Here is a 21,963-nt window from a genome sequence, read left to right on the forward strand (position 1 = left end):
GAGGAAACTGGAAAAAATTGTGAATTATCACTTAATTGGGCAAGTTTTCCTCTACTGATGTGTGATGTTATCTGATCCCCTGTGCAGCTATGGAACAGATACTGCAAAGCTGCTTAATTCTGCTGGGAATTGCAACAATACTTTCTGGCTTCTCGAATATGCTTCTGCTTGCTAAGATTCTGTACTCCAGTGCTGCTATATCAACTGAGAAACTGACTTTGTCTGCTCTGCCTAGTAGTGTTTGCACCTTGGTGGAACTCTCTGGTTCAAGATCATTCTTGACGGGTTGGGAGTTAATGTTGATAGGCACTATAGGCAAGCAGTCTCTTGCAAATCCCATCACTACATTATTCCCAAGAGACTGGGAAAGACCCCAAAACACTTGAATAGGGATGGGTTTTAACTCAGCGATGAGCATTTGAAGGCGCACTCATGTCTGTTGAGAAAGCAGACGCAGTGTCCTCAGTGTGGCTTAATTCCAGGTAAGGATGCCTAGGACTGTGGACTCAGCCTGAGAGCAGCCATTGCTGTACTTAATCTGCTTATTGCCATGCAGTTCAGTTTCTGAAAACTGCAGTGCTTACAACACAGGCATGCCTTCAGCTGTATGCATACCATGTCTGGCCAGATGAGGAAGTCAGCATTCTGACTGGGGATGAACTAAGAGAGATGCACTTCATGTTCACAGGGATACACAAATATTTACTTACTTACTTACTTACTTACTTACTTACTAACTAACTAACTAACTTATTTTCTATACTACCCTTCATCTGAGGTTCACAGGTAAGGTACCCCCTGCCCGTACAGGCCAGTCTTGACAGACTCTAGGGTTGTGCGCTCATCTCACTCTAGAGGCCGGGAGCCAGCGCTGTCCGCAGACACTTCCGGGTCACGTGGCCAGCGTGATGAAGCTGCTCCGGCGAACCAGCACCAGAGCAGCACACGGAAACGCCATTTACCTTCCCGCTATAAAGCGGTACCTATTTATCTACTTGCACTTAAGAGTGCTTTCGAACTGCTAGGTGGGCAGGAGCTGGGACCGGAAGACGGGAGCTCACCCCGCCGTGGGGATTCGAACTGCCGACCATGCAATCGGCAAGTCCTAGGCGCTGAGATTTTACCCACAGCGCCACCTGCGTCCCGTATGAGGTTCACAGGGCGATTTGCAATATAAAAACACAAAAATATGTACCATAGTAACAACAACAAAAATAACACACACCCCACACAGTTCAAAAGGCCATAGATTGTTTAATTAGCCAATAATTGCTACCTATTGCAGTTAGCTAAATTATTATAGTAAAACTAGAGAGAAAGAAATATTCGTTTTAAGTGTCAGACATGATGCAAACACAGATCCACCACAAACATTACTTCGTTTAATATGAAAGATCAATCATTTTACAAGACTGTAATTAATGTGTGGACACATGAAGCTGAAAACTGTGTAGTAGAGTACAAGGCGCTTAGTGCTAAATGCCAATGTGCAATGATGACGTAGGCCTTTTGCTAATTCCTGGGCAAAACCATATTCTTCCTCATTGTTCTGAAGAGCCAGCCTGCTGCTACGAACTGAAGCACCTAAAAAGGTAGCAAAAGTTGGAGAAAATGCCCATGGTATTATTAATATTTGTAATACACTCTGTAACAGCAGGTCCCAGGGCAGGTTACAACAATTGAAAAGTCAGAATTAAGAAGACACAAAAGAGATTACATTCACAGGAATAGGGTGGGTCCTGAAAACATACATCTCAGGTGTCAAAGGCCAGGTTAAAGAGGTGTGTATTCAGCATTTGCCAAAAGCTATATAGTGAAGGGATGTGGGTGGTGCTGTGGGTTAAACCACAGAGCCTAGGACTTGCTGATCAGAAGGTTGGCTGTTTGAATCGGGTGAGCTCCCGTTGCTCAGTCCCAGCTCCTGCCAACCTAGCAGTTCGAAAGCACGTCAAAGTGCAAGTAGATAAATAGGTACCACTCCGGTGGGAAGGTAAACAGCGTTTCCGTGTGCTGCTCTGGTTTGCCAGAAGTGGCTTAGTCATGCTGGCCACATGACCCGGAAGCTGTACACCGGCTCCCTCGGCCAATAAAGCAAGATGAGCGCCGCAACCCCAGAGTCGGCCACGACTGGACCTAATGGTCAGGGGTCCCTTTACCTTTACCTTATATAGTGAAGAAGCCAAATGTACTTCTGTGGGGAGTGAATTCCACAACTCAGGGGCTGCCACAGAGAATGCCCAATGCTGAGGGTAGTGGAACTACCAAAAGAGACCCCTCTGAGGTCTGTAGGGAAGGAGGCCATCTCTCAGATATTTGGGGCCTAAGTCATTTAAGACTTTAAATATTAGCATGAGCACCTTGATTTGGACCTGGAAACAAACTGGCAGTTAATGCAGTCGTTGTATTTTGGACCAGCTGAAGTTTCCGGGTCATCTTTAAGCCCTATGTTGAGAACAAACCACTGAAGGTCTCTTCACCATCAGCTTGTTTTAGACTCAGTATGGAGTCCCAACTCTCTGTAATATGTACCTATTTCATACACATGACTGGAATTTTTGTCCACGTGTGGTGTAATACAATTTTGTACCCACACGTGAAAAATGAAATAAAATAGCCACCATCTATTGTGAAGGTAATGTGGGACACACACCTTACTTAAGTGTCCTGTAAAAAACGAGTCACTGTCATTTAACAAAAAAACACACTTACTTCTACTGTTAGCAGTCCAGTATTGATTGAAAGTAATAGCCATGTATTTTCTTCATACCACGTCTTAATATCTTCTTCGCAACCCTGAGGGAAAAAGTGATATTTAAATGAACGTATAGACATACTTCTGAAGTCGAACGCCTTGTGAGTTGAACGTTTTGGCTCCCGAACACTGCAAACCCAGAAATGTGCTTTCCATTTTGTGAACGTTCTTTGGAATCCGAACATCCGACGCAGCTTCCGATTGGCTACAGGAGCTTCCTGCAACCAATCGGAAGCCGTGCCTTGGTTTCTGAACGTTTTGGAAGTCGAACGGACTTCTGGAATGGATTCCATTCAACTTCCGAGGTACGACTGTAACTGTTTATTTCTCAAGTTACACTCAATTATTATCTTTTACCTAAGACTCAGCAATTTTGGGGGGGTGGGGGAAATGCCAAAGAACAAATGTATTCCGTCACTTACTAGAGGAATGGAGAATGCTCATGTATAGGGCGAGAATGTGTGTGTCCTGTATGTGGACTTCTCATAGGCATCTTTTAGGCTATCATAGGAAACAGGATGCTGGCTTGAATTAAGACTTATTGGAAAATAAAACCCCAAGGTGGTTGTCACCAATGGAAGCCAAGGCTCAGAAAAAGCTCAATATGGAGGCCAAATGGCCGAAATATTGGGAAATATTGGAACAAGATGGAGATAAATTGAAATTGCAGAGTTTTGAGAAATTAAAAGATAAAGTGCGAGATTGGCTGCATTATTATCAAATAAGAGAGGCCTATAACTTGGATAAAAAAATTGGCTTCCAGGTGGAAAAATCAAAATTGGAAACAGAACTGTTAGATCCCAAAACTAAGATACTTTCAAGAATGTATAACTTGCTGTTAAAATGGAATACACAGGATGAAACGGTTAAATCTGCTATGATTAAATGGGCACAAGACATTGGTCATAACATTATGTTTGCTGACTGGGAACAGTTGTGGACCACCAGTATGAAATTCACGGCATGTAATGCCTTGAGAGAGAATATTATGAAAATGATATATAGGTGGTACATGACACCAGTCAAGCTTGCAAAAATATATCATCTGCCCGATAACAAATGTTGGAAATGTAAAGAGAATGAAGGTACATTCTTTCACCTTTGGTGGACGTGCCCAAAGATTAAGGCTTTCTGGGAGATGATCTATAATGAAATGAAAAAGGTATTTAAATATACCTTTCTGAAGAAGCCAGAGGCCTTTCTCCTGGGCATAGTCGGCCAATTGGTGCCAAAGAAGGATAGAACGTTCTTTATGTATGCAACAACAGCAGCAAGAATACTTATTGCAAAGTATTGGAAGACACAAGATCTACCCACCCTGGAAGAGTGGCAGATGAAAGTGATGGACTTTATGGAATTGGTGGAAATGACTGGCAGAATCCGAGACCTGGGAGAAGAGTTGGTGGAAGAAGATTGGAAGAAATTTAAAGATTATTTGCAGAAACATTGTAAAATTAATGAATGTTAAAATGATGTTGGATTGGAAATAAGTGGTATTAGCAACAAAGTTAATAAGAATATGCAAAAATGAATTGATAATGGATGAAAATACAGAGTTATAAAATGTTAAGATACAGAGTTAAGATAAATGAAAGAGGGTAAGGATTTGCTGATTTGATTATTTAAATGGGAATACAAGAAGGGGAGGTGTGAGGAGGTCAAAGAAACAAGCAAATGAGTTTTAAGTTATGAAAAATGGAATTGTTTTTAATTTTTCTTATTTTTTTCTGTGCTTTTATATGTTGTATCTTTATTTTTCTTTTTTCTTTTATTATGTGTTCTTGTATTTATGTTTTTGTAAAACTTCAATAAATATTTCTTAAAAAAAAAAAGAATTAGGTAATCTGCTTTTTATTCTTGGTTAACAGTTTTCAAATATGAGCCTTCCCAGATACAGAGCATGGATGGGAAAGCGTGTTCTCATTAATAGAGAGCCCGTGTTGCAGTGGGGTCTGGAAGGCCACCCCTCTGTTCCTGGGCGGGTTGGTTTGGATGACCATCTGCAGTGATTGGGCGGTTGGGTTGTTGGGCAATTTTTGGTGTTGCCATTTAGGGGGTTGGACCAAAGGTTACAAAATGAAGTCACACAGCTCTGACTAGGCAATTTTGCTGTGTGCATCGGATCACCCGCCCACTCTCCCTAATTTTAGGAATCTTGGTTGACCTTGCTAAGCCTGTCATAGGGTCGCCTGCTTTTGGGGCAGGGGCCTGCTAGGAATTTTGTCCAATTTGCTGATTGGCTGGTGACATTTGGTTTTTGCCTACTGAGTAGCAAATCGTCACAACTTGTAAGGTTGCGGTTAGGCATTGGTTAAAAAAATGGTTGGTGGAGGGGTAGGGATTGGCTGTGCCTGCCCCTCCAATGCTGCTGCGGAAAGGGAATTCCGTTAAAGGAATCCAGGGGCTTGCCATTCTTTCGTCCGTACCCCTGAAGGGGGCTTAGGGCCGTGCAAGCCCCAGGGAGCATGGGGGAGGGGGAGGGTCTGGTGCCCGGCTCCATGCTCTCCCCAATATTGTTTTCCCTTACTGGCTTTTGCTGGAATCCGGAAGTCAGTTCTGTCCCTAGGCGTGGGGACAGATAGTCATAACCAATGCCTAAGCAACCACTCACATTTATGTATTTTAATAAATTTATGGCCAAAATTATGCCAAAAACCTTAAACAAAAATTATGTGTGAAGTGTGAATCATTTGGGGGTGGATTGGAGGACCTCAACACACAAAGCTCTAGCCTGTGCGCCTAATTAGGTCCACCAGGGGTCCCAGTTTGGCCAGGGGTTCCAATTTGGCCTGCCCTACACTTGACAGCATAAGACATCAGCTTTGGGCATGTACAGCTGCAGCTGTAAAGGAACAATCCATATTAATACAGAAGATTCCAAATACAGCCAGCCCCTGCTGCAAGTAGTGTTTGCTTTCATCAGAAGCAGCAGCTAGCATTCCAAGCACACATAAGAAATTTTTCAAATTCTACTGGGAGTACAGAAACATGCCTTACAATACATTGTACCCTTACCCTAGTATATGTTGCATTTTTCAGTGCATCACAAAACCACCTCTTCATGTTAGATGTTGTGCAAGAACATGGTACTTGATTTGCATGTTCTTTATTCTTATTCCATTTCCAGTCTGTGGAGTTGTATCGCCCACAACAGTGGAGCTGGAGAAGGAGAAAAGTCCTCAGTGTTATGAGTAAGTCATGTCAAGTTGCATGATAAAGTAGTAAAGTAAAATCAACAATGAAGCCCTGTTGTTAAAACAGGAGTTTCTTCTTACTTCCCCAAGTGATGAGAAAATCAGAGCACTGCTATGGGGTTTAATTTCCTATAGATATGAGGAAGGAGAGGAAGAAACAGAGAAAGGTCATGCATGCACCAGAGACTTTGCACTTCCTGTGTAATCTATGTCTTTTAAATTTTTACAAACAGCTTATTGGAAGAAAGCAGCTTCCTATAAGCAGGCAGCATAACGGCTAATCTAACTTTAGAGTCCCAAAGAATTGCACCTCAGTAATGCTTCAGATTTCTTAGCCAGCTTCAGCTAAAAATTCCATTCAGTAACATATGCCAAATGACCTTTGAAAGGAAGCACTGCAGGGTTTAGGCATTTCATCTGATACAGAAAACAATGTGCTTGTTTGGTCTTCTACCGCTATGACTTACCATACTCTGAATATTATTCAAAATAGTCCACTGATGTTCCTTTGCAGATAGATGTTTATTGCCATAGTTAGAAATAAGCTCATCCATCTGAACTCTCCACAAGTCATTGGCCTGTTTACAAATGGTGTTAATAATTCCATTAGTGTTTCATCATTTTTTCTTCACGTTTAAGAAAATTGCAGTCATCTGCTATGGTCAATCAATGGCATTCTAAAACATTTAAAGTGGAGTCCATTGTTCATTACATACAGTTAAAAAGAGCCTGGGATGGAGCTAGACTGCCATTGATTTCAATGTTTCTAGCTCCTTAGAAGTATATCTTTCTGAACTAAGGCTATGTTCAGAAGGATGAGCTGAGCAAGCAGCACTTCCAATGCAGTCCCCTTGATATCCTTTGCTCTTGACAAAAGGTGATCACACACTGAATACTGAGAGTGGAAGGGACGAAAAAAATCATCTTTCTTCCATAGGAAGTTCACCTGCTGTTTAGAGAATGAGTGCATAAGAGTGCATCTGCACAGGACTCCATTTTATCCCTCACTTATAGAGGAACAGTGTTGTATGGGAATATAGATCCATAATACCTATACTCCAAAGTGGGAGTGCCGCTGTGATCTATCTGCTTGGTCTCTTTGGTATGAGCTTCAGGCTGCAACACTTTCTGACTCAACGAAGGTAGGTTGAAAGTCAGTTTGCAGCCTCTCCAAGGAAAGTTCACCACATGGAAGCTCCTCAAGCGACAACACTGAGCCTACAAGATGCATGGACTCCTGCTGATGGAAAGCCAACTGCGCACAGCTCTCAGCACACAGAAGGAATATGTTTGTCACATGCCAGAACCACAAAAAAATTCAGGTGGTTTTCCGTTGTGGTCAAAGAGCTGAACTCTGCACAGTGATGCCAGTGCTCATGACTGGCTCATCAGAGACAGGAAGCAAATATACACAGAGCTCAAGCAGCCACCACTTGCCCTCATGATGGTATAAGTCAATGAATATCTAGACAAAGAAGTTTTTGTATGCAGACAGACTTGCAGTTCTACTCATGCTCATTGTATCCTACAGTTCTCAAGGGAAATGAAAATAAACACGAATCGAAGAGCGCAGCCCTGCATGCAGCTGTTCTAGAATGAGAGTTTCAGAGCTTTCACATTTCAGAAAACCCTCCCTCTGCTTTCATCTTGTTGTCTAATGTCTGTATATTTTTCACACCCCCTTTTTAGCCGCTAGTCTGCTTCCCCCAAGGGCAGGCTGTGTCTAGGCTGCTGACACCCTTCCTGCCAGCAAGGAGACTACCGAAAACAAGAAAGCAAAAAAAGGGTGGGGGGGTTAAAATAAAGTGACCCAGTCTCAAAGTAGCCACCAGGCAAGGGAAACAGAATCAACAAAGTGCATGTGACTTGCATGTTGAAAGGCCAAAACTTGAGGGCTGTTAAAATACCTATTTAAAAATAGATGACACCAGTGGCGTAGCGTGGGTTGTCAGCACCCGGGGCAAGGCAAGTAATTTGCGCCCCCTAACCCGTGGATTTGCGCCCCCTAACCCATGGATTTGCCCTAACCCCAGATGTTGCGCCCGGTGCGGCCAGCCCCCCCTGCACCCCCCACGCTACGCCACTGGATGACACAGCTTTCTGTAAGCCACAGTTTGTGTATATACCCTGTGTGCATACACCATAACAGAAGGGCTAAGCTATTGCACATGCCAGTCTTTATATCTTAACAACAAGCATTCACAAGTGATAGGTACAATCCAGCTAGAGCCAAGCCCCTTTTGGGTTACTGTTCCATTAAAGAGCTTTGCTCATGTCGCCAGCCTTCTCTGTGTGTACATTTGACAGCAAATGCTCAGTAAACCCTGGATACCTTCTGCTTGCTTAATATTATTGTGCAAGGAGTTCCAAAACCTAGGTGTGGACACCCCCAAAGGTCCACTGTCATGTAGAAGCCAGGCAAATATCATGTGGTATCCTTAATTAGTACCTCTCCAGCTGAATGTAAAGCTTAGGCTGGCATATATGAGATCCCTCAAGGAAGCTGGTCCCAAGCTATTCAGGGCTTTATTGTCTTACAGCAAGACCTTGATTTTGACTCGGTAGTATATAGGAAGCCAGAGCAGAGGTGCAATACATTGCTGATGAGAAGCCCCGTCAGCAGCTGGTCTGTTGCATTCTGTATGACTTGTTATTCTGGGTCGCTGTATAATTTGTTGCCAACCGTCTGTTTCGAGATACAGTGGAGTGTGCCTCCAGGGATGAAGTCAAACGGATGTGTTAGCAGCACTGAAATGGCCTTCCCAGGGCACAAGCCTGGGTAGTGTTATGGAGGTCCTGGGCTGCCCAGATGAGAAGACCTCCTTCTCCACCTCCCTGATGTGGCCCAAAGGAAAGCAGAGCAATATGTTTGGCACCAGCTTGGCTGCAGGAGTTTCCAGAAGGAACCATCCAACTGGCTTAGGGACTCCACTTCATATTTGTGTAGGGTTTACTCCTTAGCCTTTTCTTCTCTTGAAGATATCCCAAAAGCCCGTGGAGGTTTAGGATCAGAGTTTTCCTTCTCTTAGATGGGCTACCTTCCTAGGTTGGTGAACCCCATCTGCATACCTTCCAACATTTCTCTAATGAAAACAGGGACGTTCCATTCCATAACGAAAATTTTTACTATTTATGCCCCACACATCTTGCCCCAGCCTCTCTGGGCAGCTTCCAACATATATAAAAACATAATAAAACATTAAACATTTTTTTTTAAATCCCCATACAGGATTGCCTTCAGATGGCTCGGGGGTCGGATAGCTCCATACCCTCCAACATTTCTCCAGTGAAATCAGGAGAACGTCCTAAGGAATAGCAGGACATTCCAGGATCAAATCAGAAACTGAGACAATTTCTCTAAATCAGGGACGTCCCTGAAAAATAGAGACACTTGGAAGGTCTGCATCTGCCCCTCACTTCCCTCTACAACACATGCAGAAACCACCTTCTTGACCATTGTATCCATTCTTAGTTGCATCCATTCCATCTGCTGGAGCCTGTCTTTGCATGCAAAGGATTTGAGACCCATCGGCTATCCTCACTTGGTTCAGCCAATCAGTCAAAGCCATTCCTGGGGTGTGGCTACTGTCAAATGCTGACAGCTTCCAGGAGCCACAGGTGAGAGCTGAGTGTAGGGTGGACAAACTACCCAAAGGTGGACAAACTACCCCAAAAGCAGCACAGTGTGTCCCTCACCAGAGGTACTATCTCTCCCCTCATACCTCCATAGGCATATACATATACACGGTATATATGGTGCAAATAAATAAATAAATAAATAAGCACTCTTTCTCTATGTTAAGGTTTCTTTTTCAGATACATACATACGCTTGAGACAAGTAAATGATGTGGAATGCTTGGAATCCCTCTGCATGATCATGCATAGGATGGTTCCAGGGCACTGTGCACTTGGCCACAATATACTTTTGGGTAAATAATAGGTACATACCATTTCCTTTCCTGTATATAGGACCCCGAGTATTGCCATTTGGATAACAAGGCCAAGGACAAGAAGACCCATGTACTGAAAATAAAAATAGACGTATTACTAGGAAAGCTGCACAAAATGGCATTAATAAGCTCTGTGTGATTAATATAGAGAGGAATTTCAGTTACTAGAAATGTTGGTACCTGCAAGAAGAATTTATGTGTATTATAGGAATGAGTCATCATTGTAAAACATACCAGCTTTATAGCTGAGCACCAGCTGCTGAGTGATGAATTGCGCTATCATGTTAGGAATGTAGAAAGAATATAGGAAGCTGCCTTATAGTGAGTCAACCCCTTGGCCCCTCTAGCTCAGAATTATCTACATCGACTGGTAGTGCATCTCCTGAGAACTTTCCCAGTTCAACATGGAGATGCTGGGAAATGAAGCTGAAACTTCCCACATGCTCTACCACTAAGCTATCACATTCCAATTGGAAATTCAGATTTCAAGATACCATATCCTGTGTACATGCTGAGGAATGCATTTTGCCTTTCCCCAAGCATGTATATATTTACAATGCAATGCAATGACTTCATTTGTCAATGAGTGTGTTCTGAACCCTAATCTTAGCCTGGCAGCAAAGAAAGAGAACCTTATTCTTGACTGAGTAAATGTTGTGCAGTGAAAAGCAAAGCAGTAGCATGAGCATCTCCATAAGATATCCTAGCACCTAGGAAAATACATTCGTTTCTTTAGAGAGATTTTGTAAAGTATTAAAAATGCTTCCACAAAGAAACAATCTTCCCTTCCAGCTAGAAATCTGGGCAGAGTCTTTGTTTTCTAACCAAGCTGTTTAAAGGTCTTGAATGAAGTTTACCTCCACTGAACACCCTTTTGGACACACATAGTTTCTTGTGTCATTGTTAGACATGTTGTTGTTTTGTAGAGTCCATGACCAGATGGATTGAAACAGATAGATTGCTCTTTTGCTAAATGTTTATAATGCAACAATTGTACACTTGCTACTCATTTGTTGCACAGGTTCCAGGTGTTTTCTCTCACATCTGCTTCAGAGAAATCACATTTCTCTAATGCTCAAATTGCAATATTGTGTAGAAAATGTAATAAACTGAGGAAGTCATTGTGATTTAGAATGCTGTAACCTAGTTGCATGAATATTATGGACGCCCACTGAATAGATCCCATTAAATCACAGATGACAAGCAATATAACTTTTTTGTTACCTTTAAGGGCTACATAGCAGAGACAGATTTAGGGGAGTGTTTTAGCAGTTCAGCTGCACTGGGTGCTGAGCCTCAGGGGTGCCAGGGGATGCCTCAACTATTATTTAGAATGGAGTACAAGAAGCAGGGGAAGAATTTTGGCATCGCACAGGGCACCACTGAAATGTGAGACCCCAACGTTTGCCACTGCATAGCCTGGGGCCTTACCAACATACTCATTTGCTGCAATACTCTTCAAAAGCCCTCCTCTGGGTGACCCTGCCCACTTAGTTAAGGAAAGAAGCAAGCGTAAGGGCCTTCTCTGTGGTGTCACCCCGTTTTTGAAACTCTCTTCCTTTGAAGGCTCATTAGGCTTCTATGTCACTCTCTTTTTTAATGCCAAAGACATTTTTATCTTCCCCAGGTTTTAAATATTTATTTAATTATTTGATTAGGATTCTGAATCACTTCTGATTTTACACACACACACACACATACCCCATCCTAATCAATGGAGGGGGGGATCATATATACAAAAGATTAAGAACAGTTTCATAATGTAAAAATGATTTTAAATCCAAGATGGAATGGAATTAAAAGCTCCACTTAACAGACTTGATGAGATATTTGATGAGATTTTAGTACTGATCTTAGCATCTGACTTCCCTCCCAACAAGTCCAGAATTTACCTGGTGAAGAAGGGACTTGCATTGTAGATGAATATCTGACCAGTTCCAAGACAAAGTGGAAAAAGACTCTGAACAATTTTACTGCCCCCTGTAGTAAGACTTCTGACTTTGCCTTGAGACTTCAGTGGGAGCTATTGCCAATGTCAAATTGGCAAGCGGCATCTCTAGACTTTGCCCTGAGTCTAAACAGTTTTTGCTTCTTTTCTGTACAGTACTTCTCTGCAGGCTAAGCACCCAACCTCTCTGTGCTGGAACACTTGAAATACAGTATTCTATTAAGGATATATCCCTGTGTACATGCAGTAAGATCCCATCAATTATTGTGCATTTTGTATCACTCTATCAGCTTTGGGATGCAGAACAATCTCAAAGGTTAAACCACACTGAGGATTGTTGTGGGGAAAGCTAAGTGTGTGTTGCAAGCAACAACTTTGTGCTAAGGATTTTCACAAGTTATACTTACCACAGCTACTAAACACCTGTTTCCTCGAACGCTTCCTAAGTATCCCAAGAGTCCAATAAAAACAATGATGGTTCCAACAGCAAGCAGCATATGAGAAATAGAATCTGCCACTGAATGTCCTCCTGTGGATACTAAAAAAAATTGTAAAAATGTATTTTGTACTTTTAAATTCTTAATGTGTGACACTTAAAACAAGATGTCTGTAGCCATAAGTGAATATGTGAAATTGCTTACACGAGACTTTGAAATGGGAAATTGCTTACATAGATTGACCTGTGCAAGAACATCCTTTCCTGATACTGTATTAGGTTATCCATTCTAGAGATATCTATCCTAGTTTGCTGTCTCTGAGAAAATAAATCTTACTTTCATGAATTCCTGGATATATATTTTTTAAAGCCTACACATGTTTACTAATAGTAGTCACACTTGCTGTTGTTGTTTAGTCGTTTAGTAGTGTCCAACTCTTCGTGACCCCATGGACCAGAGCACACCAGGCACTCCTGTCTTCCACTGCCTCCCGCAGTTTGGTCAAACTCATGTTAGTAGCTTCGAGAACCCTGTCCAACCACTAGTAGTCACATTACTAAACCTACCTGGAGGCAATTTTTGTATAGATGAGGGCAAACAAGCTGAAGTTAACTCCAGGCAAGATAATGCTGTGGGTTGGGAGATTCCAGCTCAAGAAGGATTACCGCTATTTCTAGATAGTGCCTGTGACGTTAACATATGAGAGTGCTGGAGGTGAATTAGTTAAACAAGTTACCCAATCAGAACCCAGGCGGGTGGAGTCAGAGGGACTATAAAACAAGCTCTGTGAGTAGTTCGTTGGGAGTTGGGTGGAGTGGGAGTGAATTGGGATAGAGTCTGTGGGTAGGTTGAGTTAGTTGTAGCGAAGTAAGTTGAGTCAGGAACAGTTAGGAGCTAGGAAGACAAGTAAATATCTGAGAGGTGGTTTAGTGAGTGAGAGCAGGTAGCGGAAGTTATAGGTCTGGATAGGCACCCTATGATTGTAATTGACCGATACCGTTTATGAAACCACACGCTTGTTAAACTGCAATAAATAAACAGAAGTTTATGTCCCAATTTAAACCTGACTGAACTCAGTATTGTACCAGGTAGAGCCTGGGTGGTGGCAGCGAGAAATCAAGTGGTGGCACAGGGATCAATAGATGGTGAAACGTCCAGGGACCCTGTGTGATCACCACAGTGTCCCCCCCCCCTAAAATTCAATATCTGCAGTTTGGGAATGCTCTTGCATTGGTGCTGGTTGGGGAAGCCCAGGTAGCATCAACACCAGGTATGTGTTTTTTCAGCTTTGGTTGGTATACCAACTGCAGCCACAGTGTTACATTCTCTAATTGCATTCAGAGTAGCACTTTATGTAGGACTGCCTTTAAAGATGGTCCAAACTCCAACTAGTTCAAAATTCAACTGCCAAAGCCCTGAGAGGTAACTATTTCTCTGCGAAGCTGTCAACTCCACCCTGCTATTAGTTACATGATCACTTATCCTAAGATGAAAGAGAAGTAAATCAAGACTATGTCATCTTGCCAGGCTTCAGAACTGAACTCTCAGTGACCCAATTCATTCTTTGAAGCTGAGAAAAACAAAACAAAAAAGCACCGAGGTTGGACAATTCAATGGTAGTTATCCTATGATGATAACATAAATTGTACCCTATACTGTGCAGCAGAGTAGTGTGTCAGCAGCCAGTTCATATGATAAAAGTGTATTTGAAGTCGTGACTCATTGCTACATCAAAACCATCATTTTTAAAGGGTTTGGAAACATTGATAAAGTAAGCAAAATTGTGGTCTCTAAAACAAGCCTAAACCGAATCTATTAAGATGGAGCCACGATAGGGAATCCATTGGAGGACAACCATGATACCTACCGAAAAAAGCTGATTATACTGCATATTGTGTAATCGCAATTATCTAATTTTGTAAAAGCAATGTTTACATTCCATTTCGCTATAGGGCAAAGTGCAATCAACCACCAGTTGTTGCAATTAACTTACAGTATCACACCATCACTCTAAATTAGAAGCCAGGTGTAAAAGAGTGTGAAGTGCATTTTAGAAGTTATGAATTGTGGTGGAACACACACACACACACACAAATGAATGTGCCATCTGGGCATCTATTGTGTGGGGAGATGTGCCATTCCAGTCCACTTGAGTTTGATACCTCTGCCCTACACTGTGTATATTAGCTATAATATAACTAGCTATCAAATAGCCAGAGTTTGTCTTTGGCAGAACTCCCTACCATCAGCCCATTACTACGATTTATTATAGCCCATATAACTGTGTTCTAGATAATACTGACCCTGCAGTAAGAGTCAGTGTACACACTATTGCTGCTTTGTGTGGGGCACCATAAATAACACTCTTTTCGATTGCTGCAGTGGCACTGAGAAAATTACCTGGTACTTGTGATGAGTTGAGCCAAATAGCTTGCAATATGAAGTGATATAAAAACAGTGGCTGTAACATGCACACCAGTTTGAATGATGGTTTTTTTTCTTTTCAGAATGACTGAATTGATTTCTACCTAAATGCTGGAAAAGCAAACCATTCACAATGTTGGATGGTTGGTATATTGAAGCCAATGGGGCTAAGTTAGTATAAATCCAAGTATTACAGCTTTACAATTTTCTAGTTCAACCCATCTGCTTTCTTTCAAGTTTGTATAATGAAGGGCATCATAACATGACAACAAGACTGATATTTTGATTCCTGTCTTTGTACAATAAATGTTCTAAGGCAATGCTGCCATCTTGTGGGAAGTCAACATTTTAATGGTTAAATAGAATACGCTTTCCTTTAAAGGTTAGAGAAAGTTCTGGGCAGGCGCTTATACTTACGCAAAAGTCTGAAAAACCTGTTTCTGTCTAGCGATATCCAAAGACCAAAAGTCACAAGCAGAAGACCTAACACCTGAAAGCAATACATAATGGCTGTTTGTATCTGAATTATGCTACAGAACTTACAGTTAATGTTTAATTCCTGTGTAACAGTACATGAAAACTTCTTACCAAGAAAATTCCATTGAGGATGTTTAAGAAGTATTTTAGTATGAAGAGTTTTTCACTTCTTCTCATTTTGCTCTTCATTTAAATGGCACCTGGAAACAATGGTTGCACATTGTGATATTTATATAAAACTAAAATGCGTATTTCACATTAGTTTTAAATGTATATTGCCAGTAAAATGTATCCATGTTTTCTAACACAGAAAATATTTAAGGACATAAAGTCTTCTGCAGTCCACTTTTCTGTCTTTCTTACTGACAGGTCAAACAGAATTAACAGATACACATTTCCCCTGTGTCACTCTCCCGACAAAGGCCATCATACAGGGTGATCAAAGCAGTTTCTGTGCCAGAACAAGACCTAAACCTCAACTGAAAATCTAGGCACAGGTCTAGGATTTCCAGGGTTTTTCCTTCTTCCACCACTTTCCCTGGGAAAACCCACATTTTACCACAAAATCAGAGCAAATGGCAACCAGGTTTTCCGGTTATTGCCCTTTGTTCCAAATTAGGAGTAAAATGTGGGTTTTCCCAGGGAAAGCATAGGGCAGGGGTGGGGGGTGGGGACTCTGCTTGGACACTGACCTAGAAATCTCGCACCTGTGTCTAGAAAGCATGTTCTAGGAGCAAATCAGTCCTAGGATTAACTCTTTGTGTAAGTTCTTGCAACATTTTAGAGAGTGGGAAGAGAGGAGAAACTTGGTGTAAGAATATATTTGGAATAGCAGATTCTTTCAGTGAGGATCTTAATGACTTTATTTATTTAATGTTACATGCTGTTGGATTGTAAGTGGTTTACAAAATATAAAATAAATATCAAAATATATTTTAAAAAACCCCAACACCCAATAGGTATTTAAAATATTGAAAAGATTGAAATTCAACAGTAGCTAGAAATGGATAAAGCACACGTTATTTCTGCATGTCTGGATAGGATTGGCTTAACAAAAATGTTTTAAGCAAATCAAACTAAGTGGATGCATTAATAATTGTGGATTTTAAAAATGGTATCCTTTTGTATGACACCCTGAGAGCTTGTTCTATAAGACATCTGACAGATATTAGTAATAAGTAAAACAAATAAGAAACTTATAGCACCACTTATCTGATAATACACACAGCACAATATTATTTTCCTCTCACCTCTAAAGAAGCAAACCCACAATATAGTTCTTCGCAGATACTCCAATTTTAATGTTAATTCCAAATTCCACTGTTTAGATCTGCCACACAGTATGCTGTGTTGATAAGGATTTACTTCCTTGTTACTGAGGTTACTATTTACATGTCTTTGTAAATGATGTTTAGTTTGTTTGACACTTCCATTGCACTTAATTTGCTTTCAAGAACCATTCTCTTTCTTTCTCTCCTTTCTACAATTAAAAAAAACAACTTAGAGATGAGTTAAGGTGCTTACAAATCCAATGATGTGCCCAAACCATAGAAATGGCAAGTTTAGTCACTTGGGCTTAATTTCTACTTCTCATAAATATATAGAATCCAGAGCCTCCCATAGTGCACTCACTTACAACTTACCTTGCACATGAAGCCTAACCTCAAAAAAACACTAGCGAGACTCCCATATGGGGGGGGGGGGGGAGGTAAGAAAACAATGTTTATTGGATTCAGTTCAGTTCTCATATACATAACTTCACACATATTCTCCAAGGCCTCTTAACAGAGCTTTTAAAAAAAAATCAAAAATCAAAATGTTTTATTATTGTACAATCTGTAAATGTTATCCTAGTCTTCAGAATGTTTTGAAATTGATACTTTGCTGAAATATAATTTAGGAAAAAAACTTATTAACCCATGGGTGATATTACTTAAGAAATATGAAGCAAGAGGATTCAGTAATGACACACTAGAATAACCTAATGAAAGGAACAAAAAGGCCTGCCACTCTTTTCCATTTGAACTCTTGGCCATGAAAATCACATAGAACCTCAAAATAAATTATTGCAATTTTATTGAAGTTAGTATTCACCTCTGTGTGAGTGATACTGCTGTCAGTGACAAAGCCTTCGGTGCCATTTTACAGGTGAAACTCGGAAAATTAGACTATTGTGGGAAAGTTCATTTATGTCAGTAATTCAACTTAAAAGGTGAAACTAATATATGAGATAGACTCATGACATGCAAAGCGAGATATGTCAAGCCTTTATTTGTTATAATTGTGATGATCATGGCATACAGCTGATGAAAACCCCAAATTGTACTCAGTACTTGGTTTGGGCCCCTTTTGCAACAATTACTGCCTCAATGCGGCGTGGCATGGATGCTATCAGCCTGTGGCACTGCTGAGGTGTTATGAAAGACCAGGAAGCTGCAATAGCAGCCTTCAGCTCTTCTGAATTGCTCGGTCTCATGTCTCTCATCTTTCTCTTGGCAATGCCCCATAGATTCTCTATGGGGTTCAGGTCAGGCGAGTTTGCTGGCCAATCAAGCACAGTAATCCCATGGGCATTGAACCAGGTTTTGGTACTTTTGGCAGTGTGGGCAAGTGCCAAAGTCCTGCTGGAAAATGAAGTCAGCATCCCCATAAAGCTCGTCTGCGGAAGGAAGCATGAAGTGCTCCAAAATCTCCTGGTAGATGGCTGCGTTGACCCTGGACTTAATGAAGCACAGTGGACCAACACCAGCTGATGACATAGCTCCCCAAATCAACACAGACTGTGGAAACTTCACACTGGATTTCAAGTATCTGGCATTGTGTGCCTCCCCATTCTTCCTCCAGACTCTGGGTCCTTGGTTTTCAAATGAGATGCAAAAGTTTCCACAGTCTGTGTCTATCTCATATATTAGTTTCACCTTTTAAGTTGAATTACTGTTCAGGAATGGATCCTGGAGAGAGACGCTCTGTTAGATATCACAAAAATACAGAACCCAGGGTCCTCCCACTGGTTTCCCCGACTGAAAACAGTCAAAGCCTGCGCCAATTATTTGGCGAATATCACCAATCCCACCCTTCGGAGAGCTTTCACCATGGCCCGTTTTCAAACCATTCCTACGGCCTATTTGTCAGGCAGATATGCAAAAATCCCAGTAGAGCAGCGTATATGTCCTTGTCATATGAGAACCAAAGAGGATCTCACACATTACATGTTGTATTGTCCCATCTATTCGGCCTTCAGGGATGCGATGTTACAAACTATTCCCAAATCAATAGCTAACTCTGAGGACCAAGTAAAGTTTTTACTGGTGGACGCTGATCCACGGATTTCTCACGTGGTAGCGGTCTTTGTGGTGAAGGCTATGAAAACTAGGGTATGGTTCCTGGAGGAAATGGTGAGGTTCCTCCCATTGCTCTCCTAACCTGTTGCTGTATCTTCTTTCCTGAATGGCGAGGTTTTTTGGGGTAGTTTCCTTGCTGGGACAGCATTGCATGAATTTTAGCTTATTTTTATAATTTTATTGTTCATCTTTTAATAATGTTTTATGGTATTTTGTGTAAAGGCATGGACCTCACAAATCTAATAATAAACTTGAACTTGACTTGAATTACTGAAATAAATGAACTTTCCCACGATACTCTAATTTTCCGAGTTTCACCTGTATAAGGAGAATTTCTGAAGTGAGGAGACTTGGATTCTTCATGATTTAACACCCTTCCTGATTTGGCTCCCTTCCTAACTCACAGAGGTACTCTCATGTGGCTGAGAGTACTCCATGCTCCCAGAGGTGTCCCATGTCTAGAAACAGAGCTTTTAGCTAAAATTAGAGAAGTGCTTAGCATCTTGATGTTTACATGCCTACTAAAATGTAGAACCATAGAATTGTAGAGTTGGGAGAGCCAAAGGGCCGTGCAGGAATCCAATGCAGGAATCACAGCTACATTCTTCTGATATTTAGTTGGAATCCCCTTTATTGTTATTTGAAGCCATAGGTTGGGGTCCTACTCTCCGGAGCAGAAGAAAACAAGCTTGCTCAACTTTCCGTGTTAGATATTTAAAGATGGCCATCGTAGCCCCTCTCCATCTCCCCTTATCTAGGCTAAACATACCTAATACCCTCAACTGTTCCTCATATGGCTTGGTTCCCAGACCCTTGAGGCAAAATAAGGCCCGGGGGCCGGATCTGGCCCAATCGTCTTCTAAATTCGGCCCGCAGACGGTCTGGGAACCAGCATGTTTTTACATGAGTAGAATGTGTCCTTTTATTTAAAATGCATCTCTGGGTTATTTGTGGGGCCTGCCTGGTGTTTTTACATGAATAGAATGTGAGCTTTTATTTAAAACGCATCTCTGGATTATTTGTGGGGCATAGGAATTTGTTCATATTTTCCCCTCAAAATATAGTCCAGCTCCCCCCCCAAGGTCTGAGGGACAATGGACAACCCCCTGCTGAAAAAGTTTGCTGACCGCTGCCCTTGAGCATCTTGGTCGCCATCCTCTGCTCACTTCCAGCTTTTCTGTTTTGGTTTGGGACTTTCCCTGAGGTGTGACTGAGTCACTTGTAAAATATTCATTGTACGCCCCTTGAAAGGGTTTTGTTTTCAGACTTTGTGGGAAAGTTTTTTGTTTTGTTGTTAGAATCTGTAGAAATTGATTGCTTTTTCAGGACTGCAAAGTACACTTTTCGTACTTTGCTTCATTGTTACTTTTTTGTACTGCTTCTATAAGCTTCGGGCTGCAAATCTTTTACACATTTGTTAAAACAAATAAATAGGTTTCATAGCCTTGTATTGCACCACTGTTGCATGTTTGGAGGGAGGAGGTTCCTAAAGGACCAACGAGGCTGCCTAGCATTTTTATTTTTTCCAGGAGCTGTGTCCCGAAGAAAAACAAGCCAAAGCGATGAAGAAAGATGTCCTTCTCCCTAGCTACAGGCCAGCGTCTTGCCTTTCCACGCATCCTAAGTGCAGCTGGCTCTTCTGCATCCCCGCGCCCTCCTCCCAGGGCGTTCAAAAACCCCTTGTTTCCTCCCGGGGCTCCGATTCCAAGTCAATTAATTTCGAACTTTCTCGGCTTCCGTAGCTAGGACGTCCTCCTGCGCGCTGTTCGCGGTTGTCATGGCTACACTTCCTGTAACATTGAAGTTAGCCGCTCTAAGCTCTCGGGTTCTGAAGCAGGTCAGTGCTCAGCGGCGGGGGGAAGCGGGAGCGATGAAGCGGTCTTCGACGCCGAGAGCAGGGACGGATCCCCTCTCCTTACAAGACAGCCAGGGAGGAACCCGTTTCGATCGTTAGGATAGAGCGGGGCGTCCGTTGAGCGAGGGCGATTCCTAGAACTACAACTCCCAGCGTGCAACGGGGCGCTGCCCGCTCAAGGCTTAATTTTTTGCTTACCTCAATGCACTCTGGGACGTGTAGTCCAAGTGCTCTGGGCTTGGCGGGCACGTGTCGCTTGTAAGCTTGAGGCTCTCTGGCTGCCGTCTATTTCTTTCTTTTTAACTACTTAAGTTGCTTCTCTTTGGAGCCAAGACGTGACGTGCCAGGTGTCACTCCGTTGCATTAGTGCGCAGCGAGTGTGCCTCAAACTTGGATATATCCTGAGAGTTGTGTGTATTGGGTAGATTTATTATTTGACGGTGGGTATAACGTTCTGATTTTTTAAGGGAGTAACTTGTCATTTCTCTTTCATTTCTCTGCAAAATGCCACATTACTTCATTAGGGCCATGTAGATAAACAACTAATAATTGCCATTAAGTGTAAATCGTCCCTGGTAAAAGATTAAGGGCAGTTAACCCACAAGTGGGTTGTGGTTTTGTTTTGTTTTTAAACCGTCTCCCTGTTACTATATATATATAGAGAGAGAGAGCAATTCTTGAGTGTATATAAATAAATAAAAGCAGGCACATTGTATCCCCATTTCTATTGCTCTTGCAAGGTGTTGCTTTTGAAAAGTGGTTGGCCAACAGAAAGACATTAGCTACAATTGTTATCAAGCCACAATGGTCTTTATGCATGGGACAAGGAGATGAACCAGTCAGGAGGCAGCACAGTTAATGACAGTGACAACAACTAGACGAAGGTAGGCAATGTAATGTCTCCATAACTTAAACCTCAGCAACTGCGTACCTGGCCCTTTCCTCATACTGTCAAGATCACTAGTTATACCTCCACCTTTACTTGAGATGGATAGCATGCCATATTATTTTAGAATGGTCTTAAACAACAACATAATGTTAACCGTAGAACTAACAGTTCGGCAGCACATGCATTTCTTTTCTTTTTGCCTTTTCCATGTTACAGTAAAAGGAATGGAGGATGATTGTGATGATCGACAAATTGAAGAAGAAATAGAACTTGAATTAAGCAAAATCAGTTTTTCATCCTCTGAAATAGATGATCCTGATCTTGATCCTGATTTATCAGCAGAAGCTTCAAGTGACAGCGAACCAGTAAGTATTCCACAGGACTTGGTGGCATACAGTGATCTTTCTGCATACTTGACATATACTTGGCATATACAGTATACAGAGTTCTGGCAGATTGATATATTTACTAGTTTGGTTGATAATTGTCAGGGAACTGACATCGGAGCCAGAGGTGGAGGCAAGGCTCCCAAGCGATGCTGGAGAAGGGCCCAGCAGGGAGAGAGACAGCTCATCGGCTGGGGAAGGAAATCAGCGTAACACCAGGGATAAAGGGGGGCAGATGGGGGAATCGGCGAGGGGGCTCCAGGACTCCTTGCCGGAGACCAGCGGGGAGAGCACGGGTCCTCCGCTACC

The 21,963-nt window shown here is 42.0% G+C and overlaps 2 protein-coding genes across 7 annotated transcripts in view; one reads left to right on the forward strand and one right to left on the reverse strand.

Annotated features, from left to right (window-relative positions):
- Positions 1–1,234: 1,234 nt before the first annotated feature.
- Positions 1,235–16,531, reverse strand: TSPAN19 (tetraspanin 19). Its single transcript, XM_083573374.1, has 9 exons — positions 16,434–16,531; positions 15,295–15,383; positions 15,124–15,196; positions 12,253–12,383; positions 9,896–9,970; positions 6,414–6,524; positions 5,768–5,911; positions 2,710–2,793; positions 1,235–1,584 (listed from the first exon to the last, which is right to left on the reverse strand). Exons 2-9 carry the CDS (start codon positions 15,370–15,372, stop codon positions 1,513–1,515), a joined length of 768 nt encoding a protein of 255 aa, XP_083429500.1. The 5' UTR covers positions 15,373–15,383; positions 16,434–16,531; the 3' UTR covers positions 1,235–1,512.
- A 3,731-nt stretch (positions 16,532–20,262) lies between these two features.
- Positions 20,263–21,963, forward strand: part of LRRIQ1 (leucine rich repeats and IQ motif containing 1) — a 99,395-nt gene continuing 97,694 nt past the window's right edge. For 2 of the 6 annotated variants that reach the window (XM_083573289.1, XM_083573292.1), the window contains exons 1-2: positions 20,264–20,361; positions 21,485–21,633. In XM_083573289.1, the coding sequence (XP_083429415.1) occupies positions 21,493–21,633 (141 nt within the window). In that variant the 5' untranslated portion in view covers positions 20,264–20,361; positions 21,485–21,492. The other 4 variants (XR_014538887.1, XM_083573293.1, XM_083573290.1 and 1 more) reach the window with 4 other exon arrangements.

Source organism: Podarcis filfolensis (genome assembly GCF_964270895.1).
Source record: "Podarcis filfolensis genome assembly, chromosome: 10".
NCBI classification, from domain to species: domain Eukaryota; kingdom Metazoa; phylum Chordata; class Lepidosauria; order Squamata; family Lacertidae; genus Podarcis; species Podarcis filfolensis.

Bases quoted from the DNA above. Each gene is read 5' to 3' on its own strand.
- TSPAN19 (XM_083573374.1), bottom strand. From the start codon at position 15,372: ATGAAGAGCAAAATGAGAAGAAGTGAAAAACTCTTCATACTAAAATAC. The intron at 6,525-9,895 runs GTATGTACCTAT...ATTTGTAAACAG, and splicing joins TATATACAGGAAAGGAAATG to GCCAATGACTTGTGGAGAGT. The intron at 1,585-2,709 runs GTAAGTGTGTTT...CTACCTTTTTAG, and splicing joins CTGGACTGCTAACAGTAGAA to GTGCTTCAGTTCGTAGCAGC.